Source organism: Dermochelys coriacea, chromosome 26 (genome assembly GCF_009764565.3).
Source record: "Dermochelys coriacea isolate rDerCor1 chromosome 26, rDerCor1.pri.v4, whole genome shotgun sequence".
Lineage (NCBI taxonomy): Eukaryota > Metazoa > Chordata > Testudines > Dermochelyidae > Dermochelys > Dermochelys coriacea.
The window spans coordinates 13,829,234-13,854,760 of record NC_050093.1 but is presented as its reverse complement, the minus strand read 5'-3'; the positions used below and the strand labels follow the sequence as shown (position 1 = coordinate 13,854,760).

The 25,527-nt window shown below is 50.2% G+C and overlaps 1 protein-coding gene and 1 pseudogene across 1 annotated transcript in view; both read right to left on the bottom strand.

The window, feature by feature from the left end:
• DBNL (drebrin like) overlaps positions 1-14,710 on the bottom strand; it is a 36,252-nt gene extending 21,542 nt beyond the window's left edge. Inside the window, exons 1-6 of the mRNA XM_038384940.2 lie at positions 14,576-14,710; positions 12,893-12,948; positions 4,848-4,960; positions 2,513-2,587; positions 1,251-1,397; positions 113-190 (exon numbers count right to left, since the gene is read on the bottom strand). Of these exons, the coding sequence (XP_038240868.1) occupies positions 113-190; positions 1,251-1,397; positions 2,513-2,587; positions 4,848-4,960; positions 12,893-12,948; positions 14,576-14,658 (552 nt within the window). The 5' untranslated portion in view covers positions 14,659-14,710. The remainder of the gene's footprint in view (positions 1-112; positions 191-1,250; positions 1,398-2,512; positions 2,588-4,847; positions 4,961-12,892; positions 12,949-14,575) is intronic.
• Positions 14,711-20,862: 6,152 nt separating this feature from the next.
• Positions 20,863-21,015, bottom strand: LOC119848843 (annotated as a pseudogene).
• Positions 21,016-25,527: the final 4,512 nt, after the last annotated feature.

Genomic DNA, 25,527 nt, shown 5'->3' with positions numbered 1-25,527 from the left:
AGCCTTAGGAAGGGGAGGAAAAAGCAGTTAGTGACCCAAAAAGCTCACGTTTAAATCTGAACCCCTTACCCAAATCAAGCCTCCCTCACCAATCCAATGCTTGGGGACTCACCTCTGCTTTGGCCCAGAAGTTATCTTTACTGACCCTCTTGATTTCAGACATGGCGTTTGTCTTCTGATAGACAGAACTCTAGAGGTGGACAAGAGAAACACACAGCTGAGGCAGTCTGTATATAATCAGGATCTAGTGGTCAGAAAATTGCAGCAGACTGGCAATACAGCCCAGCATCTTTCAGGTTCCCCTCCCAGGATAGCGCGCCCAGAACTGTTCAACAGGACCATTAAGTACCTGCTTCTGTGCAACAGACCACACAGTCTCCACATTCCCCCAACCTTGGAGAGGGCCCTGGAAAGGGAAAGTCCAATGGAATGTTGAAGGCCAGTTTATGACTCCACATGGGCCAGACTCTGAAGTCTGGCCCAGAGAGAGATAGGAAATTGTAATTGGAGAGCTGCATTTTAGAGACAGACAAAACTGGCGGGGGGGAGGGGGGGGAAATTACCCAAAAGGGAAAAGACAGTGGTAAATATACAGATATCTGAAGAATAAGTCCCCTACCCCACCCTGCTATGTGGCAGAAGCTAAGGAGCTGAGAGCTTATCACAGGATCAGCAAAGGATCTTCAACAACAAGAGAAAGGAAGACAGAAACAGCACCAAGACACGGATGATTAAGTACCATTTAGTGACCAAGCTGAGACAGTCAGCAACCTGACCCTGACGTATTGTGTGTGTGGATCTTTTCTAGTGTTTAGATGAATTGATGCTTGTGCAATGTTTGAAAAATGAAAGCACAAAAATTGATGTCTGAAATTGAAAAGAATTTGCTCTTACGTTAATTCTTGTGGGCTAACACACATGAACTCTAACATCTTGAGAGGGGTGCTTCAGAAATTCAAATGTTGTTGCTTCGGAGTCACTATAGACAAGACAACACTTGAGAATACATGGAGGCTGGTCTCTCATTTCGCACTAGCACTAGCCATCAGCTCCAGAGAAAGAGGTTCTGAGATACAGAGGGTGAGGCCATGAAGAATACCACGGCTAGCTTCAGAACAAGTGCATCGTCACGCCAGGATCAGAACTGAGCAGCCCTATTTGCCACGCAGCTGAGTCACTAGCAGCTAGATTCCTGCTGTACCTGCAGCCCAGGGATGCAAAGGTTACTTAGAAAGGTCCCAGGAACTCACCACTGGTGTCTGAGGGCCTGAATCCTGGAACCTGCTACTTTCTTTATGGAAGTTGTAGTTTGCGCCGGATGCCTTGGCAACTTTCTCCATGATTGAGTCAGGTTCCACGTCCTCCTCTGCCCGAGCATTTATCGTCACATGGGCGCCCTGGGCAGAGAAAAAGAGCAGCACAGTTAGGAGAAACTTGACTCTGAGGGCTAAAGGATGACATCCTTCTGCTCAAAGACACACACTGCTGCGGAGTGACCCAAGAGCAGACTGCCCTGATTTCACTACTGCACGTGTGGGGCAGACACTTCCTATGGGAACAGAGGCCTCCAATCCCTCTGGCTGCCTTTTGTACGACCACCAGAGAGGGGAAAGAAGGGAGAGGCAAAGAGAGCCATTGGGATCTGGTCCCACACTTCATGGAGTGTGAAGTGACACGGTCAGGCTGCTGCTGTCACCCATTCTCCTCCAGCTCCTGAAGAGGATGCTGGGCTGACCTGAACTTTCCACTTTACAGACCTGAGCCACAAGCTCCTTGAAATTTCTGGACTCGATACCGAATCTAAAACAGCAAGGATGAAGGAACCCCAAGGTCAAGCGACTGAAAGAGAGAGGGCAGAAGGAGACATGACATGCCCCCCCCTCTGCAGCAGTCTGTAGCCTCTGGCAATTCCACGTCTCCTTTTAAAGTGATACTTTACATAGCTCCCCACTGAATTACTGCAACTGAAAGCAGGGTTTAAAGAAGCCATTTGCCCACAAATTGCAGCTCAAAGGGCTGCCAGATATGAGGGAGAACTGTTAATCTAACAGATAAATATCCACAATGTAAGAGAGAAAGGGTGTTTGTAGCTCTTCCCTTCCGTGTGGTCTCTTTTTCTATCAGGAACTATTTTTCATCAGGGAAACCCCCTAAAACATATTGGTTCTCAAAGGAACTTAGAAGAACATGTCTACCAGCAACAAGCCCCCACAGGATGTTCAATGGGTTCACTTCACAGGTGGTTAAGGGGACTCAGCTGAGTGTCAACGGCATTTTAACGCACACCCTGCTGTGGCTTTCTGCTGTGTTTCTGTTCCAGGAGAAGCCCATGCTCACCCAGGAAGATCCCAGGCTGTAAATATGGAGTAGCCAGAGCCCTGCAATACTTGCGGTATCTCCCTCGAGCCTTTCCCAGCAGGAAGGTCAAAAAGCCAGGGCTGCAGATCTGGAATAATAGGGAGGGCAAACAACAGCAAAGTCCAGGAAGATCATCATAAAAACATGCCTGTACCTTTAAGAAGTTTCCTACAGTGCTGACATGGTTGGCACAAGCTCCCTTTCTCACATCGTTCACACCTTCGCCAGTCTGCAAAGAGAAATCATCAGTACCTAGAACCTCATCTCAAGGATGGTGTAGCACTCAACTGAGACATGGGCCCCCCCGCATGGCTCCTTGAAACAGGACATCACAGCTATCACCCATGAGATGAGGTGGAGGCCAGATTGAGGGGAAGAGATGCTGCATGCTCAAGGCAAAGCTCTGGCAGCATTGCCTAACGCGAAGGAGAGGAATGTAAGAGATGAATGTAAAATAAGCATGCAAGTGGCAGACTCCCTCTCTGCTAACTCTCTCTAGCACTACCAGTGCCTGGTTCCTTGAGAACAGGATCCTACTCCCACACACTGGGCCTGTAAACATGGCTGCCATCTTAGCTGACACACCAGGGATTGAACTGAGAACTTCAACAGCTGAAAGCAGGAGTTGCTACAGCTTGAGCTGAACAGCCAAGGTGCCAAAGGTGGGGCTGCAACAGACGCGCATCTTCCCCCGGATCAGGCCCAGAGTGGGACCTGTAACACACACGGATCGGTGGGTATATCGGCACTAAGGACCATCACAAACCTCACCACCTTCTGCTCCAAGCACAGGCACTGTCTTTGACCGGCCTTCTAACATCAATACGAAGCAACATGTACATTTAAAAAAAACCTAAAACCCTCCCAAAACAAGACACTCCACTGCACAGGCTTCTCCCCCAGAGAGAGGACTGAGAGAACAAACACCACATGGCAGATGTGTAGTCACATGGCTTCCACTGTAGTGCTGGAAGGCACTCAGACACTACAGTGACGAGCACAGTACAGCCACCTATACAGAATAAAGAACAGTGCAGTGCATGCTCTGTTTGTGGGATCTCAACTCCAAGTCTTCCTCACTTTCAAACATTTTATTCTAGCTACAATGCTCTAGAGGGGTTATTTTCAAGATATTTACAGCCTTAATAACCTTAACCTAAATAACATAATAATATTTACTGCTAGTTTAACTACCATACTAAACCATCGTGCGCCCACACCTTGAATACTGTGTCCAGTTCTGGTCAGCCCATCTCAAAAGGATGTAGTGGAAACGGACAAGGTTCAGTGAAGATGAAAGATAATCAAGGGTATGAAACGGCTTCCATACGAGGAGACACTAAAAATATTAGGACTGTTTAGCTTGAAGAGACATAATTAAACGGGGGCTGGGGGGAGGATGATAGGAGGTCTATCAAATCATGAATGGTGTGTGTGAGAAAATGAATAGGGAAGTGTTATTTAACAATACAAAAACCAAAGGTCACCCCATGAAATTAACAGGCAGCAGGTTTAATACAATAAAGAGGAAATATTTTTTCACACGACATACAATTAACCTGTGGGATTGTGCCATGACAGTCAAAGTATAACTGTTCCAGAAAGAACTGGATAAGTTAATGGAGGACAGGTCCATCAATGGCTATTAGCCAAGATGGTCAGAGATGCAGCCCATGCTCTGGATGTCCCTAAACCTCTGACTGCCAGAAATGGGGAGGGGAAGATGGGTGGATCATGCCAACTGCCCTGTTCTGTACACTCCCCCTGAAGCTCTGGTACTGGTCACTGTTGGAGACATGATAATGGGCTAGAAGAACCATTGGTCTGACCTAGTATGTCAGTTCTTATCCTCTTAACAAGAGCAGAGCACCTCAGAAGGCCTAGGAACATCTCCCCATTTTGTTCATCTGAATTCTTAGCATTTTGCAGTACACTAGAGATTTGCATGTGTTTTTTGGGGAGTCTCTTGGCCATTCCAAGCATTAGCTATCTATAAGGCTAAGTTTTTGTCACAGATATTTTTAGTAATAAGTCAAGGACAGGTCTTGGGCAATAAACAAAAATTCATGGAAGCCCGGGACCTGTCCCTAACTTATTACTAAAAACATCTGTGACAAAATGGGGAGGCGGATTCAGCACCCTCTGCTGCTGGGGCTCCTGGGTCCCCCACCGCTGCAGTGAGTGGGTCCCCCTGCCTGCGGGGCTTGGCTGCTGTGGGGTCTCCCCAGCCACCCACTGTGGCTGAGCAGCTGCAGGGTCACCCCAGCAGGGCAGGGGCTGCAAAGGAGGGCTGGCTAGGAGCTCCAGCCCCAGGGCAGAAGATGTCACAGAGTTCAATGGAAGTCACGGATTCCATGACATAATTGCAGCCTTAGCTTTCTAGATGCTGGCAGCTCTGGTTCAAGGGTGTATGGTTTTCCACCTGGAGAGAGAATCAAACATATACCTAAGGTTCCACATTCTAATAGAAACAATCTATCTCTGCTTACCCAATTGATGATGACGTACTTGGGAAGGCCAGAGTTGGGATCCTTTACCCGACAGAAAGCATACATCACTTTACCACTGTTGAGTTCCTCCACCAGCTCCTCCAGGCCACCATCTATACAGTTATTTTCACAGAGGGAAAAAGGGAGAGAGATGAGCAGAGTGAGATTGATCCAACCAGCTCAGTCTTGAGAAGAGGAAAAATTACCGTCAGCGTCCCTCAGAAAAGCATCCAACTAAGCAACATACTGTTGAGAAAATAAAACTGAACTGTCAGCAGCCTTCATCAACAGTGATGTGTCCACGAAAACGGGACCTGAGAGTTTGTCTGCTTCTGATGCATATTCCTACCTACCATGATAATGATGTTATAAAAAATAATAAAGACATCTATCCAAGGCGCCAGGCACCCTAACATAACCACGCAAGAAATACAATTAAACCTCAGCAAGGCTGAAACCATTCCACTGGAACTCGGGAGGGCAGCCAGCTTTCATCATCTAGGAAGACCCTGAGCTTTTTCTCCAGAGCCTTGCCAAGCAGGTGTCTCTTGCAGTGTGCCCTGAAAGTCAGAGTTGAGCTTTTTCAGACCAAGGCAGGAAAGCAAGTTCCAGTGTCCTGGAGCCCTCACAGAGAAAGCCTTGCCAGCCACCTCTCTCTTCTATAATGAGAGGGATCCAGTTTGAGCACCCCCGCTGACCACAGCTGTGGCCTAGGAGAGGGGAGATTCCTCAGGGAGGCCAGTGCCAGGCCACTTAGGACTTTAGCGGTCATCGCCAACACCTTGAACTCCACCCGAAGACCAATGGGCAGCCAGTGCTGACCCTACAGCACTTCTTCCCAGCAGAAAGCCCAACTCGATAACCAAGTCACTACACTGTGCACCAGCTTTGGTCTCTGAATGGCTCTAAGGTGCAGCCCCATGTAGCGTGCATGGCAATAGTCTCACCAAGATGACAAAGGCCTGAACAACATCCAAAAGAAAAGGTCCAACCTCCTAGCCAAACATAACATGGTAAAAAGCTGACTGGGTTACTGCTGAAATCATCAAACAGCAACTAGGGGTCGAGAGTCACCCCTAAGCTGCAAACACCATTAATGAAAGGCAGAAGTACTCCTCCAATCAAAGAGGCCAATATTACTTCCACTATCTTCTCCAGCTGCTTCCCCCAACCCACCATCCTCACCTCAGTCTTGTCCAGCCCAGCTTCAGCCAGCTCACTCTTGTTCATGCCCCAATCTCCATTAGACATTATGGCAAGACTTCCAGTCTCTCGAAGAGAACAGATCACCAACCAGCGTGAGTCCTCCATCAGTGCACATGGACACACAGAACAAGCACAGTCCCCGACGAGAGTCCTATCTGTGGATGTGTACAGTCCCCACTCCTGAGACACAGCCCTTGGTGGCTTTCTCCCACTGCTTGGCCATGAGTAGTCAGAACAAACTCAGCTCCCGGTGAGAGGCCTCCACCTAAACCCAACAAATTCACACAGCTCTGCTATGGTTTGCAATTTTATGGATCATATGGAAGAGGTAGGACCTCTTCAGAGCTCTGGCATCCTTACAAATGTACCTTCACGTTTCATCTGGAAAGAGGCCAGATTCCTACAGGGTCTAAAATAAAAAGTATATCAAATGAAAACCACTCTTGCCATAAATGGACATATATTCCAAAGCATTTCATTGTAATTAAATATTTCAATACAGTGTCTGTTTTCAAAGCTGTAGCAGATGGCTCTAAACTCTACGCACAAGTTTGTACATGAAGTAGTATTAAAACAGTAATCATAGAATATCAGGGTTGGAAGGAACCACAGGAAGTCATCTAGTCCAACCCCCTGCTCAAAGCAGGACCAATCCCCAATTTTTGCCCCATATCCCTAAACGGCCCTCTCAAGGATTGAACTCACAACCCTGGGTTTAGCAGGCCAATGCTCAAACCACTGAGCTATCCCTCCCCCCTAAACAGCCTGGTCCCATTAAAGTCAATAGGCGTTATCACTGATTTCAGTGGAATCCAGATTCCTTAAAGTAATATGCATAAGTGAACGTGACAGGAACAGAAGTTCAGGAACAAACACCGGTCACCTCTCTGGATGTTGCTTATTGAAGGGGCTCCTGTTTAACCCGAAACGAGACCAGCTTGACAAAGTCTCCAGCTGTGTGTTCCTTCCTCCCATTTCATTTTAGCAGCAAGCTCAAAATAAGAGAACATGCACACACACAAACAGGAAAGCCAGCTTCCTCTGAACTCCCTGCACAGGCGTCTGGTCAGCACAAGTGGTTTCTTGTCAGCCAGCAGCACCCAGAGCAGTACCCAGAAGTCACCTACTACAGGACAGGCCCAACAAAGAAAACAACAGAACGCCACTAGCCATCACCTTCAGCCCCCAACTAAAACCTCTCCAACGCATCATCAAGGATCTACAACCTATCCTGAAGGACGACCCATCACTCTCACAGATATTGGGAGACAGGCCAGTCCTTGCTTACAGACAGCCCCCAACCTGAAGCAAATACTCACCAGTAACCACACACCACACAACAGAACCACTAACCCAGGAACCTATCCTTGCAACAAAGCCTGTTGCCAGCTGTGTTCACATATCTATTTAGGGGACACCATCATAGGACCTAATCACATCAGCCACACTATCAGAGGCTCGTTCACCTGCGCATCTACCAATGTGATATACACCATCATGTGCCAGCAATGCCCCTCTGCCATGTACATTGGTCAAACTGGACAGTCTCTACGTAAAAGAATAAATGGACACAAATCAGACGTCAAGAATTATAACATTCAAAAACCAGTTGGAGAACACTTCAATCTCTTTGGTCACTCGATTACAGACCTAAAAGTTGCAATTCTTCAACAAAAATAACTTCAGAAACAGACTCCAACGAGAGACTGCTGAATTGGAATTAATTTGCAAACTGGATACAATTAACTTAGGCTTGAACAGAGACTGGGAGTGGATGGGTCATTACACAAAGTAAAACTATTTCCCCATGTTTATTCCACCCCCCACTGCTCCTCAGACGGTCTTGTCAACTGCTGGAAATGGCCCACCTTGATTATCACCACAAAAGGTTTTCCTCCTTCCCCCCCTGCTGCTGGTAATAGCTCATCTTAAGTGATCACTCTCGTTACAGGTTTCAGAGTAGCAGCCGTGTTAGTCTGTATTCGCAAAAAGAAAAGGAGTACTTGTGGCACCTTAGAGACTAACAAATTTATTAGAGCATAAGCTTTCGTGAACTACAGCTCACTTCATCGGATGCATTGTAGCTCACGAAAGCTTATGCTCTAATAAATTTGTTAGTCTCTAAGGTGCCACAAGTACTCCTTTTCTTTTTGCGAATACAGACTAACACGGCTGCTACTCTGAAACCAGTCAGTGTGTATGGTAACACCCATTGTTTCATGTTCTCTATGTATATAAATCTCCCCACTGTATTTTCCACTGAATGCATCCAGTGAAGTGAGCTATAGCTCACGAAAGCTTATGCTCAAATAAATTTGTTAGTCTCTAAGGTGCCACAAGTACTCCTTTTCTTTTTACTCACAGCAGTGTGATTTGTAGGTGTAACAGGGCACGAGACACTCAGCTATGCAGCTAAATTAGCTGCAAACGTAGGTGGTTTCTATACACCTTCAGATTTTCACCATTACTGTGGTTACTCTGTTGTGTAAGAAGAGTTTGCTAGGTACTTTTCCTATAAAAAACTTCCATGTCTGCAGTCTGCCATACACAGAGCAGCGCTGTGGATGTTACACATGGACCCACGGTTGCAGGAAAAAGATGGGATAAGCCTATGTTATGGTATAATTTGAGAGATGGCCTGGACTAATTGAAGAGTGTCAGAATGCAGTTTGTGCACAAAGAGGTGGAGTTAAAACTATGTGGGCAACATTAACTTTGTCCTTTTCTGGCTTTTGCATGCAGCCTTCGTGCTTCATTAACGGTGCAAGTTAATATCTGGCACCTTAATACCAGGCACCAGCCTCAAGAGAATTTTGAGCAGCTGAACTACTGGCCTAGACGGCAGCACGCTTACTGGAGGCCACCAGGAAGAAGCCGCTCAGCAGCAAAGCTCCTAAGGTGCATCAAAGCAGGGCGCCCTCCTCTGCATGGGAACTCTCCCTTGTTCCCTGTTCACCTTACAAGGACCACATGCAGGGCTACTTAGATGCACATGTGGGGTCAGGCTGGTCTTCTTCAACTTCCCATTTTATGAGGTTAGCAGGAATGTGGGCGAAATTCAATTGAGTTTGTGCAGCACAAGGTTTTCAAAGCTAATTTTCACAGGACTTGCAAAGGCTTTCCCTGCCAAATTTCAACTTCAGTTTCCCCACCCCTAGCTGTTGCGTGTGTACGGCTCCTCAAAAAAAAAAAAAAAAAATTGTTGTCAAGAAGTTACATCATGGGGAAAGCGCATTCCCTCTCCCACCAACAGCTGATATTCAAACTTTAAAAGGAAAAAGAAAATTCACCCCTAGGCAGTGGCCAAGCCTTGAATATCTCAACCTGGAAGTTGAAAGGGATGAGAGTGTGAAAAGAGGGACTAGAATAGAAAGCGCTACATTACCCATGATACCTCTCCCACTATAATTAAATGCTAAAAACTACCATGAGTACAACATTAACACTGGAGTAGTAATCAAGTGCTCACATGTCAGTAAAATTTCACCATCGAAGGTTCCTCCTGCAGTGTTGGCTCAACTACATTAAATCACCACAAAATGTATGAGTTGCATATTAATCATCAGGCATTGGTAGCAATTCCAGAATGAAGGTTGCATTTAGATTTGCAGTTGAAGCAGGAAGGAAATCCCTATTTTCCCCCACAATTAAATAGTTCTATTCAGTCTCCAAATTTAGCCCAGTCATTTCAAATGGCAAATAAATTTTCCATGTGATGTTCTCAGAAAAATACTCACTAGTGTTTGCAGAAGAAAAGTTTAGAAATTTTCCCTTTTGCAGCTGCCTTGACAATCTCACTTCTGGGGGGGTTTCCTCTCAACACACAACCCTCGTCCCCACAACCACCAAACTGCACACGCTCTGATAAGATCTCAGATCCAGAACACCGCTGAACTTTTCAAGTTGTAATCACCTTATGTCATCAGGCAAGGAAAGCCAACAGAGCCACTCAGCTTTGTCAGCAACTTCCATTTTCAAAGCAACAGGGGTCAAGCTGCCTCTGTAGGAGAGCTCCAATCTTGAGTCTTTCAGAGTAGCAGCCGTGTTAGTCTGTATTCGCAAAAAGAAAAGGAGTACTTGCAGCACCTTAGAGACTAACACATTTATTTGAGCATAAGTTTTCGTGAGCTACAGCTCCGGTGAAGTGAGCTGTAGCTCACGAAAGCTTATGCTCAAATAAATTTGTTAATCTTGAGTCTGGATTTCAGATTTTCTCTTCTCCCACCATATCTTAATCCTGTTAGTAAGACGGAGCTACAGAAAGCACCCTGTGGTTCATCAACTGTGAGCCTAACTGAATCAGTGAACATGTGGGTGCAGCCTAGGTCCAAAATTCAGCTGTTGGATTGGGGCAGAGACATGAGGGGAGCCAAGCACAAAGGCTGGCAGTGGGGCTGTAGAGCAGAGCCGGGCTAAGAAGCGACCTTCCAGATTCTCTGTTCCGGAGGCCCTACTCCCTTAGCCCCATTCCAAACATAACATTATGTCCTTTGCCTTACGAATATTTTCACTCACTGAAATGAAGGTAATTATCCTTCTGTCTGGAAGGCAATTTAATGGGATGGGGAGACTCCTAAAATTAGGGCATCCGAAAATCGGGCTTGGAAAAGTGGGGTCTAGGAATGTGCTGGCAGCTCAGCCCTGCTGCCAAATTCCTTGGCTCCCTCCTTTACCAATGCCCCTCCCTAGCAGTTAAAACTCAGAGGAGATTCTCAGACTGATTCAGGAGCTCAGCTGTGGGACAGAGAAGCTCTTAGCTCCTCTACTGAGGGACCTCCAGCTACAATTATCCCTCTCTTCCTGCCCTATTGCTATCACCAACAGGGCAGGGACAAGAGTTACCAGCTGAGCAGTTTCTCCCCCAGACATTTCTCCAGAGGGGAGTCCTAGTTTGGCAGACTGGAGGAGGCTTGCTTGACTGGACTGCTTCGGATCTCCTAGGGCCTCAGGGGCATAAATGCATCTAATGCGTCAATGTTTAAAATCTGATCATGGTAGATAAGTAAGGTGGCATGAGAGGGAGCAGGGCTGCCTGGGGCGTGCCAGTGTGAGAAAACACAGGCGAGGAGTACAGTTCTGCAGAGGGCATAGGAGATATCAAGGCCCCAATCAGCAGAGGCCACATTGCTAGTTAGCCAGGTGAATAACTACCCATAACGATACACGTTTATTACAAACCTGTCCATTCCCTGAAACAAAAATACTCATTCATTTGGAGTTAAGGCTCCTTGTTGCATGAACTTTAAAAAGCAGGGAAAATAAGCGGCTCTATCATTCAACACACTATCTACGCTCCACTAATTCTCAACTTCAAATGCCTCTCTTCGACCACCATGGCCCTTATACCCCGCTCGCATCCTCAGCAGCCACATATAGCCTCAACGCTAACCATAAACACACTACATCAAGGCAGATTTTAGTTCTGCAACGTCTACATAAAAATAGGAGTACTTGTGGCACCTTAGAAACTAACAAATTTATTTGAGCATAAGCTTTCGTGAGCTACAGCTCACTTCATCGGATGCATTCAGTGGATAAATATACTACATAATAAATATACTACATAAAAATACTACACAGGGAACCATCACGAACAGCCACACATCACCCCTTCACGGATTTCCTGAACACAACCAAAAAAACCATCCTTCAGCTACCACTTGCAGAGTGACACTGCCCTTCATTTTCCGCCAAATTCAAAACCACATACAGAGCTACGTAAAAGACAATTTCTCAAGGTCACACTAACCCAGTGTCAGTCACATACACGTATAACCAGCGAACATGGTTGGCATTCAAGGTGCCTGTTAGCTGATGCGTGTGGCGACACGGGGGAGGTGAAAGGAAAATATGAGGTTGGGAAAGGAAACCGATGAATGGAACACAGACAAAATGATACAAATACTTATTTCCTTGCTTTTAAGCTGTGTGTTGGTGGGACCTACAGTTTAGCACTCTTAGCTGTAAATTAGTAAGTTTTCATGTGGAAATCAGCAAGATATTAAGTGTTACAAATAACAGGGAAACCCGAATCGGAAAATACTCTATATGAACAGGTTTCAGAGTAGCAGCCGTGTTAGTCTGTATCCGCAAAAAGAAAAGAAGCAAGTCAGAATTATTGTCACAAGTCACCTTGACTTCAGAGTGCGTGGCTGTGCTACCATTCTGTTGCATTAACCCTAGTTGTGTTAAAATACAACAGGAATGAACTGAACTGTGAAGAGTTAAAAAGAGGTACCGGAATTTTTTTTTCAAGTTTCTTTAAAAAAAAGAAAAAAACAACAACAGAAAAACCCACACAAAAGGGGAAGGAAAAGAAAACGAGCCAAGGCTGTTTTGAGAGTGACTGAAACTTGCCTTCATGTTACATGTGACTTCATAGTCCCCTACTAACTGCCCTCTTTCTGCTTTTACGCTGCACGTCTTCACTGGAAAAGCATCACCGCCAGGCACTGTTACTGGATCAGTGGAAAAGATAAGATGCATTTCCACCTTACGTCCCACAGTACGTGTTCCAGGTCTAATCCAGGACTCTTCACAACTTCTTCCGTGAGTCTGAGCAAGCAGCAAGGTGCTGAGACCACAGCCCCAGAAAGGAATGTCCTTTGTTAAGCAACTGGGGTGAAAGAGGAGGCAGAATCTCCATCCCCAGAGCTATTCTATACAAACACGGGACACCAACAGCCAGCACTGGGTAACGAAGCTGAACAGACATCACAACCCTGTCAAGCTAAACCATACCACCTTCTATGCACACACTCAGCAACCAAGGACCCATCCTGACCCCAGACGGGGACAGCTGCCCCACATAGGGGGCGGCCTTCCCCAGATGCACTCACCTCCAGTGCCAGCCACTCGCAGGTCATTACTGTTGCCTTCGTAGGTAAACAAAGCCCTGAAATAAAGCATAGGGATGTCATTTTAGCAACTAATGCACCATTATTCCTCACCAGCCCAGCCTCCTGCACTACCCCATCTCCCCGGAAAGGATGCTGGCCCCCTCCTCCTAACCACCATCCTTCTTCCCTTCATATTCTACTGTTAATTGAATTGTCGCATTAGCACTGACCCCCCCCCACTTGGTAAGGCAATGCCCATCTTTTCATGTACTGTGTGTGTGTGTGTGTATATATATATATATATACGCGCACACACACACATACACACACACCTGCGACTGTATTTTCCACTTCATGCATCTGATGAAGTGCCACAAGGACTTCTAGTTGTTTTTGCTGATACAGGCAAACATGGCCGCCACTCTGAAACCCGTCACCATCCTGACTGTTTCCCTCTCTTCTGCACATGCCACCCCTGGTTCCATACAGCCCCCACCCCACCCCATGCCCTCTTGCATCATCCTGGATGCCACCCACTCATCTCCTACACCAACCCACTTGCTCGCTCACATGCACAACCCTCCCCAACCACTAACCACCCCCATGTCTGGTTCGACAGCCGGTGCGACGCCGCCCCAAGCAGCATGGCCCCAGCGCCATCGAAGCTAACGTGAAACACAAGTGCCCCCCCGCCCTGAGGCCCCCCAGCCAATGCCCTGCCCCCTAGAAGGCCCACCCCGCATCTCCATCACCTCCAGCCCTACCCTACTGCGAGGGAAGGGGGGGGAGGATGTCTGGAGTGGTCCCAGTCCTCACGGGGTGCGTTGCTGGTACAAGGGGGCAGGCCCGAGCCCTGAGAGTGGGGGGCCTGGTGGGGGAGGCACCAGCCAGTCCAGGGGGGTGGCGGGCTGGATGGGGGGGCAGGGCCGGTCCTGGGGATGGGGGCCCGGCAGAGGGGGTGGGGGGACTTGGCAGGCTGGAGTGGGGGACAGGGCTGGTCCCGGAAAGGGGGGGCCCGGTGAGGGCCGAAAGAGGAGAAGGGGGAGGGGGACCTGGCGGGAGAAGGGGGAGGGGGCCAGTCCGGGGGGGGAGAAGAAGGGGGGAGGGGGCAGGTCCTGGGGAGGGAGCCCGGGGGGGGGGGGAAGGGCCTGGCGGGAGAGGGGGTCGGTCCCGGGGGGGGGAAAGGGGGCCTGGCCGGGGCGGGAGGAGGGGGGAAGGGCCCGGCAGTGGCAGTGGGGGGGGGCCGACAGGGGGAAAGGGGGGGCCCGGCAAGGGCGGGAGAAAGGGGGGCCGGGCGGGGGAGAATGGCGGGGGGCGGGGGCCCGGCGGGGGGAAGGGGAAGGGGGAGGAGGGGGCCCGGCGGGGGACTCGGCCGGGGCGGGAGGAGGAGGGGGGCCGGGCGGGGGGCCCGGCGGGGGAGAAGGGGGGCCCGGCCGGGGCGGGAGGAGGAGGGGGGGGGCCCGGCGGGGGGACGGGGGAGGGGGAGGAGGGGAGCCCGGCCGGGGCGGGGGGGGGCCCGGCGGGGGGACGGGGTAGGGGGGGCCCGGCCGGGGCGGGAGAAAGGGGGGCCAGGCGGGGGAGAATGGCGGGGGGCGGGGGCCCGGCGGGGGGCCCGGCCGGGCCGGGAGGAGGAGGGGGCCCGGCGGGGGGACGGGGGACGGAGGGGGGGGCCCGGCCCCTCACCAGTCGGTCGGGCTCCCCGCGGCCACCACGCGGCCATAGGCCTCCTGCAGCGCCGGCCCGTTCCTGCTCAGGTTCAGCGCCATGGAGCCGCCTCCGCCCCGCCGCCTTCCGGCTCCTCCCGGCCGCGCCGCGCTGGGGCGGGGCTGCGGGGGCCGGGCAAAGCCGGGGGGGCGCCCCGAGCGCCCAGACACCCCCCCGCGACATCCCCCCGCCCCCCGACACCTCCCCACAGACACCCCCCGACATCCCCCTGCCCCCCGAGACACCCCCTACGCCCCCCAACATCCCCGTCCTCTCACAGACACCCCCTGCCATCCCCCTGCCCCCCTGAGACACCCCCTACGCCCCAACATCCCCGTCCTCTCACAGACACCCCCTGCCATCCCCCTGCCCCCCTGAGACACCCCCTACGCCCCAACATCCCCGTCCTCTCACAGACACCCCCTGCCATCCCCCTGCCCCCCTGAGACACCCCCTACGCCCCAACATCCCCGTCCTCTCACAGACACCCCCTGCCATCCCCCTGCCCCCCTGAGACACCCCCTACGCCCCAACATCCCCGTCCTCTCACAGACACCCCCTGCCATCCCCCTGCCCCCCTGAGACAGCCCCTACGCCCCCCAACATCCCCGTCCCCTCACAGACACCCCCCAACATCCCCCTGCCCCCGAGACACCCCCTACGCCCCCCAACATCCCCGTCCCCCCACAGACACCCCCCAACATCCCCCTGCCCCCCGAGACACCCCCTATGCCCCCCAACATCCCCATCCCCCCACAGACACCCCCCAACATCCCCCTGCCCCCCCGAGACACCCCTACACCTCCACAACATCCCCGTCCCCCCACAGACACCCCACAACATCTCCCTGCCCCCGAGACACCCCCTATACCCCCAACATCCCTGTCCCCCCACAGACACCCCCAACATCTCCCTGCCCCCCCACAGACACCCCCTACTGTCCCCAGACACCTCATTCCTACACCCCCAGACACCCCCTACATCCCCACAGATACCCCAAACACTACCTCGCCTACACCATCCCCAGACACCTCATTCCTACACTCCTGCAACATCCCCCGGCAGACACTCCCACACTCCCTATACCTCTACAGCGTCTCCAGACACCTCACTCCTACACCCCCCAACAACCCCCAGACACCCCCAACACCCCTACCTGAGGGGAGGCTGAGAGATGGTCATAATTGATGGGGGTACTGGGGGATGAATGAGCACGTTGGGGTTGGTGAGCCGCTGGAGGCTCCAGGCTATCAGGCAGCTGGGAGAGCTCCCACCCCGGGGGGCAGTATCCCCACCCTGAATATGTTTGGGAGAGTTGGCAAAATTGCTCGGCCCACACACCAGGGTGAGGCGGGGAGCCAGGGGGGAGAGTGAAGAAAAAAAAAAAATCAACAAACAGCCCCAAAAATATGTAACTTTAAAAAACCCCTCATGTTTTTCGGGGGCTGACAGTTCTGCTACGTGGAGTCGCGTCTTTGCCCCAGACTGGGGCAGACACGTTGTCCCTGATTCTCCAGCCGCTCCAGCTGGGGAACTAGCATGGTGCAGGACTCCTCGTTGTTCGACTGGAGGGGAGAGGGAAGCAGGCTTAGCTCATAAGCAGCTTGCTGTCTTCCGGCGCCTACATGCCTGCAGACTAGCCCTGCTGGACTTTCCTTACCGCACTGTAGCGGATGGGAAATGAGAGCGAAGAGCGAGGAACCTCGGAGCCGCCAAAGCAGGGCATTGACCCCAGCCAAGGGATCCAAACTAGGTCGCATTGCCCTAGCTCACCTGTGACTGCTGGAAGCTGTGGTTATTTATTACATGTGTTTGCTTGGTTTCTTTTAGTATCAGCTGGGCCACAGGAAGGCAGGGGGCACACGACTACAGTCACACCTTCAGTCTACATGGGGCTGCTCAAAAGAAAGCCAGGCAATTTCTCTGAATCCCAGGCCGGGAGGAGCAGCAGCAGTAGCAACACCACCACCTTTTCCAGGTACGGGATGCAGTCATAGCACCAGTGTCCTCCCAGCAAACACCTTCTGTAACCCACCACGCACCCGGTTAGCTTCCTTTCAGGCTCCCCCACCCACCTGGCTAACACCAGTCAGCCCCAGCTCCCCTACCACACCACCACACTGCCCCAGCTGCCCTCTCAGACCCCTGTGTACTCCCATAGAGGCACCAGGGTGTTGTCTCAGGATGAAACACAGTCCTGGACGGACATAAGGGGAAGTCCTGGCCAAATCAGAATGGCTGGCAAGTCTGGTTTTAATCAGTTTTGTTATTTAGGGTTTTGTGTGTTGGGTTCTGAAATCAGTATTTGGAAAAGGTGTGGGGTCACTGTTGCCTGGGGTTGGCTTCTTGGGGTATGTCTACACTGCATTGTAAACCTGGGTCTGCGACTCCGTGTTTCCAAGCTCATGCCTGAGCATCCATGTTGCATTGTAAACCTGGGCTTACAATTGCTGGACCCAGGTCTCACGGCCGGGTTAACTCAACCATAGTGCACTACACAGACCTTCTGACTCAAGTCTGCAGCTTGAGCTGCGTCCACACTGCAAAATGGCAAGGCTTGGACCCAGCTCATAGCGGGATTCAGGCTCTGACTCAACCCTGTAGCAGCATCCTAGGACCCAGGTCCTGAGTGCTTCCTGACCTGAGTCAGACTGATTTATGTGTGGACAGAAGGGGAACTTGGACCCAAACCTGAGTCAGATTCATAATCTCTTATTCTGGAATATGAACATCCAACAAGGAGCTATTCTGGAATAGCTCTTTGCACTTTAAATTCACACTCCCACTTTGTTCTGGAATAACTTCCCCATGGACCAGCGCTTACTTAGAGAACGCTCCTTGCTGTGTCACAAGTTCATGATTTTATCATGAACCTTGAAATATCTTGACAGGTTTCAGAGTAGCAGCCATGTTAGTCTGTATTCGCAAAAAGAAAAGGAGTACTTGTGGCACCTTAGAGACTAACAAATTTATTAGAGCATAAGCTTTCGTGAGTTACAGCTCACTTAAGTGTTACTTTAAGTCAATCTCATGAGTTTTGGGGCCTAACTCATGATTTTTGAATGTTTGGGCCTTGTGACCTTGCTCATGTCTCAGTTTGTTTCACAGCTGATTCTCTTTTTGTGTTCATGTCCTAACCCGCTGCTGTCCAAGGGGCATGTAACTGTCTGCTGTAGAGATGATGTGGGGAAGCATAGTACTGGCAAGAAATCAAGATGCTTTCACATCCAACCATTTCCCTTCCCCCTGCCTTGTTTCCTTCTCTCTATTCAATGTATTATGTTTTGACAGTACCCCTTTGGACTTTTCATAAACTGTGGCTCTAAACATTAGTCCCAGGGGACCGTCTCTTTGTTCTGGGTTTGTAACCACCTAGAACAATGGGGTTCAAATAATAAATAATAATAATAATATAATATATGTATTTGCATCATTTGTTTATCATTCCTTTGCTACCATAGTGGTGCTTAGTGGTTACAGCACTGACCTGGGACTCGGGAACTGTTCCTGGCCCTCCTACTGGGTAACTTTAGACATGGCACTTCACTACCCCATGCCTCAGTTTCCCCATATGTACAATGGGGATAGTGATACTGACCTTTCTAAAGTGTTTTGATATCTATTTATGCCAGGGGTAGGCAACCTATGGCACGCATGCCAAAGGCAGCACGTGAGCTGATTTTCAGTGGCACTCACACTGCCTGGGTCCTGGCCACCGTTCCGGGGGGCTCTGCGTTTTAATTTAATTTTAAATGAAGCTTCTTAAACATTTTAAAAACCTTATTTACTTTACATACAACAATAGTTTAGTAATTTTTTATAGACTTATAGAAAGAAACCTTCTAAAAATGTTAAAATGTATTACAGGCACGCGAAACCTTAAAATAAAGTGAATAAATGAAGACTTGGCACACCACTTCTGAAAGGCTGCTGACCTCTGATTCATGGCAAAGCACTAATATTTGAATGTTGCAATGTTCAGAGTAGTCACTAGGTGGCAACAGTATCACAATAACGCCATGCAGGGTTTCATAAGGAATTGGGAAATTTAATTAAGCCTGGCATGGTGAGTACCCATTAATTATTATTATTTAGTGCCAGTGGCGTGAGAGTCTCTTCACAGACACAAGAGGAGCTGGCTGCAGCCCCTATATTTAAGCTGACTAACACTTTTCGTTATACAAGATTATTGCAACTTTTAAAAAAAAGTATAAAAAGGTTGTACAGCTCTGTTGTTGGCAGCAGGCCTTTGACCTTCAGTGGGGATGCCCTGGGGCTAGGGAGGTACATTCTGCTAGCCTCATGAAACTCCCTTCAGTTTTGTCCAAGTTATAAACTGCTGAAAATTGCCGTTTCTCATCGGTGGCTTGGGTAGTATAGCTGGATTTGGGCAACACATCAGCCCTCCTCCAACCCCCAATATTCTAGCCCTGTATGTGCCGGTGTCTCACTGCAGCATACTGTGCATACCGTACTGCTAGAGGAGTTGTAATGGCAAGGGAGCGCTGGAGCCGGGCTCCTCCCTGCACAGATCAGCATGTGGCCCCAATGGCCGACATCCCTTTTTGAGATCATCACTATGAGCAAAAGCTCTCCCATCTCCTGGAACAGCACAAGAACCTTTGGAGCAGAGCCACTGGGGGAGGAGTAAAGCTTTCTCCTGCTGCTCACTGATCTAGCTAAGCTTGCTGCTTTAGCAGCGGAAGCTGTGTTACAATGCTGGAGGCTTAGGGCTCAAATGCTAATGATGGAGGTGGGGTTGTTCCATACCTTGTTCAAGGGCTCATGGTGGGTGCCATGAAGGCCGGATTCCCAAAGATCCTGTGCTTACGTGGAGTCTGTTTTTCGAATACCAGTGTCTGTGAATGAGTCTGGCTTGAGTATTAGAGATGGCATGTGCCCCTTGAGTGAAATTATAGCATTCACTTGGGAATTAATTCTGCCTGCCTAGAAATGCACAAGCTCCTCCACAGGAGACGGGAAGGGCTAGACAGGAAGCAATTTTCTGGTGCTGAGGTTTCACCCTTGCTCTGGATGCTGAAGGTCCTGAGTTCAAATCCTCCCCTTGCTCTTGCAGAGGCTGTGATAAGTTGAATACCTTTACGTCTTGCCTCGTGCCTGACTTACCAATTGCTTTGAAGGGGAAAGATGGGTGATTGATGTAGTACATGTTTCTGGTTTTGTGTTCCAAAGGTCTACTTCGTTCCATTAGGGAGTAGGGTCATAAGCCAAGCATCCCACTCAAGCCCTGGGAGGACCAGGACCTCTCTGTGCAGGACCAGGACCTATGCCTCCATGCCATGCCTTGGTCCTTGGAGGGGATGGCGTCTTTGAAAGTATCATCCTGCACCTGCCCCCAAACTGCCCACTCCTCCCTGGCCTGTCCACTGCCTGTCGACTGCCCACCCCTTCCTTGCTCAGCAAAGAGCCCTTCACGGGCTCCTGGGATGGGAGGAATGGTGCCAGAGCAGGCTAACTAACCCCCTCTCTATGCAGGAGGGCTAGAAGAAACACTAAGTTCTCTAAAGGGCAGGGGTGCTTAGGGACGTCTCCAGGCCATAGTCCTTGCTAGACAAGCCAGCTGTGATGGCTGCATGAAAAGACTTGTTCTTTCTGCTGACAGGTTCGGAAATGGGACTGAGGTTCCCAATGCAGTGCCTCCTCCTCCAGCTGGGACAGTGGTGGCTTCAGAACAATCAGAGACAGCTGCTGTGGAGTGGGGTTTATTCACACATTATTAAGGAAGTAAGCAAGGAGCCCTGGTGCCCGTCCCTGCAGGCGCTGCCAGAAACTGTCCGTAGGGGGGTCTATTAAAGTGGAAGCGTACATTTGGTTGTACTGCCGGTGTGTGTCTTCCACTCCACGGGGCCAGCCTTCCCAGCTCTGCTGCTGGGCCAGTGGAAGAGCTGGCTGGTTCACTGCCAGAGCCCTGATAGGCAGAAAATCCCACCTTTACTTGCAGCTCTCCTCTCATGGGAAGATGGGAATGGCACGCTGGCAGAGCCCCTACTGCTGGGGCATGAGCTAGATGCAGCAGGCCTGGAGCCTGAGCTCTTGGGCCGGGAGATGGGTCTGGACTATGCAGTTTGGGGTACATTATACAAGTCCCATGGAGTATATGCAAATCCTGCCTGCCCGCAAGGCACAGGAACCCCTGTTTTCCCCATTGGCCCACAAAGGGTGCCAGAGAGCCATGTAGGCAGCAGGTAGGAGACTCCCTCAGTTCCCCCACTTCACATCTAGAGGGAGTGCAAGAGCTTTTGTTCCCAGGCCAGCTGGGCCTGACGCTTATGGAATCAAGTCGAGTTTCCCAAATTGGGGGAAATCACAGGGTTCTGCACACCCGCAGTGCAATGGATGAGCCTCACCCTGGGAAAACAACCTTCGTGATCATGGTATCTCGCCTGCCAGGTAAGTATCAAGGCCTGCTTATCCCTGAGCATCTGTCTCCACTGATGGACGAGTGGGAGAGTCTTCCCTGAGTCTTCCTTTGAGGGGCTGCAGGCGAAGGGTGGAGGAAGGGGATTTCCTCACGTACTCTCCCCTGTATCTTCCTCCTCTTAGCGGGTTTAGCCATGCCTTGCGGTAGCTGCTGGCGTGTGAAGGAGGCTCTGACAGTGTCCCTGGTGCTGTCTGGAGGATCGCAGCGATTTCTCTTCTTCAGCTGCCCCAAACATGAGATGAGACATCATCTGCGTGGGGAGGTTTTGCACTGATGTAGCTACCCCAGTGCTGACCCCGAATGTAGACATGCGGGACTGGCATAAAAAGGGACCTGCAATAGGGCTGTCTACCCTAGTTTGAAGCCAGAGAGAACTGCTCTGGTGTGGATGCTATATGGGACAGGGGCCCAGGACATGCACCTTCCAGTTCCATTCCTAGCTCTGCCACTGGCCTGCTGGATCACCGTGGGCTAGTCACAGCTCCTCTCTGTGCCCCAGTTCCCAAATCTGTAAAATGGCAAAAATGATACGGAGCTCCTCTGTACAGTGATCTGAGATCTGCCACTAAAAGCATGGTATCGTAATTACGACATTGCAGCAGCGGGGATTTGCACCGACTTTGGTTCAGCGACCCCAGTACAAGCAATCCCAGTACAGACAAGGCTTTATCTAGCCGTTATTCACCTGAATAGATGGGGAGCAACCCCTGCTGTGCTTGGGAATTGGCTTTCCACGCGCTCAGCCCCGGAAGATGTGTGGATACTGCTTTGGCAGTGAATCTGGGGGCGCCCAGGAATGCATCTACAATAGCAGAGGCGACTTGGGAGATTGTAGGCACAGCATGTGCATGGCTGCAAGGCCATGAAGCTACCTGTCCCAATTCATGTGCTAATGAATCATTTACATATGGTAATTTCTGCTGCACACCTAAAACTGACCAGTGCCCAATATGCCAGAGAAGAGGCCCATGGAGGCAACTGACTGATTACAGCACTGTCTTTGCTGTGTCCCTTCATCCCCTACCTGTCTCAGTACAAGCAAATTGAGCAATGCTCCCCTTCCACATTCTGCTTATTACTCCCCACAGAGCCCTCAAGGCCTGTCTGAAATCTGGACCCAATTGCCACATGCCTTCTGTCCCCCCTTGCTCCCCATTTCTCACACTCCCCTCCAAACTCAACTGACTTGTATGTGTGGCATGCATACTTGTGTAGGGAGGGTGTGCCTTTGTGAGTGCCCTTGTGCATGTATGGGCACCCTGGAGTGCATGTGTGTCCATGTGCAATGGTGTGTGTGCATTATTTTGCATGTGTGTGTACACGTGTGTAGGACTTTGTGTGCATGCATGTGCATGCATCTGTGTTTTCTACTTCAGTTCTCTCTGGTACGCTGGAGTAGCTGGCTGAACAGCTAGCCGAGGGGTGAATGGAAACTTCCTCTCCTTGAGGCTCCCGGGCTGCCCTTGCCCAAACCTTGTCTGCCTGTGATTCAGGGGGACGCTCTCAGTTCTGGAAATGGGCGACGGGCTCCTCTCTCTGTGGCCCCAGCCTCTATCCAGCCCGTTTGCACATCCCATCTTTAGGCATGTCCCCGGATCTTTCCCCTGTCATTTGCCCCATCACTCCCTCTCCTACCAGCCCCAACATCAGGTGTTGGGCCTGCTCAGTGTTTGATCCATCTCTGCAGCGCAGGCAAGTTGGAGGCTCTGAAGAAAACAAATTTCACTTTGTGGCAGCAACCTTTTCTTCCAGGACTGCCCAAGCAAGCCAGAGGAAACAACTGTAACTGGAGACGGGAGCAGAGCGGAGGCAGGCAAGTGTCTGCAGGCAGGAAGGCCTTCATGAATAATCACGCTGTCAGGTGCCTGGGGGGGTCCTCCAGCACCGACTGACCCACCTTCCAGCTAACCCTGCACCGTCATTAGCAGGAAAAGCATCTGTGCCTCCAAAAGGAATTAATTCTGCAGAAAACAGCTGCAGAAAACACCGGCACAGTCAACTCATCAGCAGAGGAGCCAGCGCATTCTAATGGCAGAGTAACTGGGGTCTAAACTCAAGCTGATCAGTCTTGTGTTGAGGCCTCCCCGGGGGAGGGCTGAGGTCGAGTTTAATGAGCTCCACGGAGACCCCCCATTTGTCAATCAAAAGCAGCTCCTGACACCAGCACTAGCGCCAAGTGCTTTTTCTCGATGGCTTCAGCCTTCGGGTTTGGATGCCGCTGAGACAAACAACAGCTAAAAAATATGATTCTTCCCCCACCCCCCACTGGAAAAAAAGATCAGAGAGGAGCCCAGGAAAGGGAGTAAGCCCAGCCTGTCCAGGAACATGTCACAATCATGAACTGATGATTGGCTTGGCCAAGGCATGAACCCCCCTAACTGCAGAGCATCTCCTGCTCCATTCGGTGAGAGAATCAGGGCAAGCCATCTCTGGAGGAACAGATAGGAAACTTCCCCAGGGGCGTCTCGTTCACGGCCTGGCAGCGTGAGGGCTCTGTGCTTGGCTCTGCTGTGTAGTCAGGATTAGGGGCGTCTCCAGCCTCACTCCTCTTTCCCGACATCTAGAAGTGGTGGTTCAGGATGATGCTTCCCAAAGGGCGCACTGGCTCCTGCAGATGTGGGGGCAGAGGGGCAAAATGTGGCCGTGGCTTGGGCACCATTGAGTTAAATGACAATGGAAGGGGAACAAAGCCCTTTGAAATTAGGACATGAAAGCCAGGAAATGCAGCTGCTGGTGTAACAGGTGGGTTACCAACCAGAAATGCTGTGATGGAGGCTTGTCCCAGACAAAGCCCACCAGGTTAGGCCTAGGGTTCTCCAAGTGCTGCTTTGACTTTCTAAAGGGTCTTTCTAGGAATTCTTTGGGGGAAGGTCTCTGGCCCGTGATAGACAGGAAGTCAGACGATCTGATCACACTGGTCCCATCTGGCCTTGGATTCTAGGAATGTGCAACCCACTGTCCAAATTCTAAGTACTGCTCTGTGCACGGAGGAACTGATGCCCTCTGTGTGTCTGTCAGCCAGAAGCCTGGAGAAGTGCATCTGAAATGTCACTGGGGGGTCCTCACCCCCCTCCGCATTCCGGGGGGGGTGTTAGACAGTCCCTAGGAGAAGTGTGCCACTCCCAAGGCCTTACTGTGCCTAGGAGAGGTGCTGGCAGGTGTAACAGAGCACACTGAGCTGAGCCAGAGGTCAGGAAAACTCTCAGCACCCCTGTGATCTTCCCCAGGATCAGAGCTCCCCAGAGTTTAGGGTAGCTCCGAGTACCAACCTGTTTTAGCATTTAATAACTTAAATCCTGATGGTGAAGTTCAGCATTTTGGTCTGTGCGTCACATCTCAACCAGCTGAATCCACCCCATGGAATCTGAATTCTCATCATCTCTCTGTTCTCAAGCAAGGTTCTGGCAAAAAGATCCGCCCAGGGCACCTTCTGTCTGGGCTGATCACTTCTTTTTCTCATCTGCTTCAATTGCCGATCAGCTTTTCCGATCAGCTTCCATTTTGGTGGAAGATTTCTCCAAAGTTGATTGGGTTATATGCTGACGTCTATCTCTAGAGACTTATGTTTTTAAATGCGAAAGCCATTGGCATGTTATTACTTAAAAGGTAATCACTTTTAAAATTAGAATGTGTTGGTTTTGAGCATCAGATCTCAGCTTGAGGAGTCCAGTTAATTATACTTTCAGTTTCATCCTACATAGCAGAAAACATTTGTACATCTAAAGAACACTGATAATTGTTAATGTCTCATAATTTCTCTTTTGTCACATGTAGTATAAAGAAAAACTGCCCATAGACCTTACACGCACATTTTGAGGTCAGTATTGCTTTTAAATATTTTTTTGAGCATGGTGTGAATTTTAGATTGTGGGACAAAATGCGGTTTGTAAAGGAAAATGAGTTGCAACCCTTAATTCTGGATCAGTGGCCGCTTCTCCATGATGAGCTTGAGAGAGCTGAGTGCTGTAAATGTCAGGAGCCTGCAGTAATTCATGGGTTTCAGAGTAGCAGCCGTGTTAGTCTGTATCCGTAAAAAGAAAAAGAGTACTTGTGGCACCTTAGAGACTAATAAATTTGTTAGTCTCTAAGGTGCCACAAGTACTCCTTTTCTTTTTACAGTAATTCATGTGCAGGCTCGGAGAAGAAGGCAGCGTGAAACGGCAAGGGTACTAAAAGAGCCGAATCACCCAGCGTTGCCAACTCACATTTGTAGCTGAGCCCCACGATATGGGCTGTTTCGCTTAAAGCCGCATTTCCTGGGTTTAGGTGCTTAGGTGAGACTCTCAGCCTTCATTTAATACAAAACTTTCTGGGCCATGTGTTGGCAGAGCAAAGCTTGAAAACATGACCCAGAGCGCGCCCTAAAGGCTCAGAAACTAGAGGGCAAATTAAAACAACCCACAATTGGACTTTTAAAAAAAATCTCATGATTTTTAATCCAGTCTTTTTTGGGGGGGCCTAGAGGGGTTGCAAGGACTGAGACATGGGT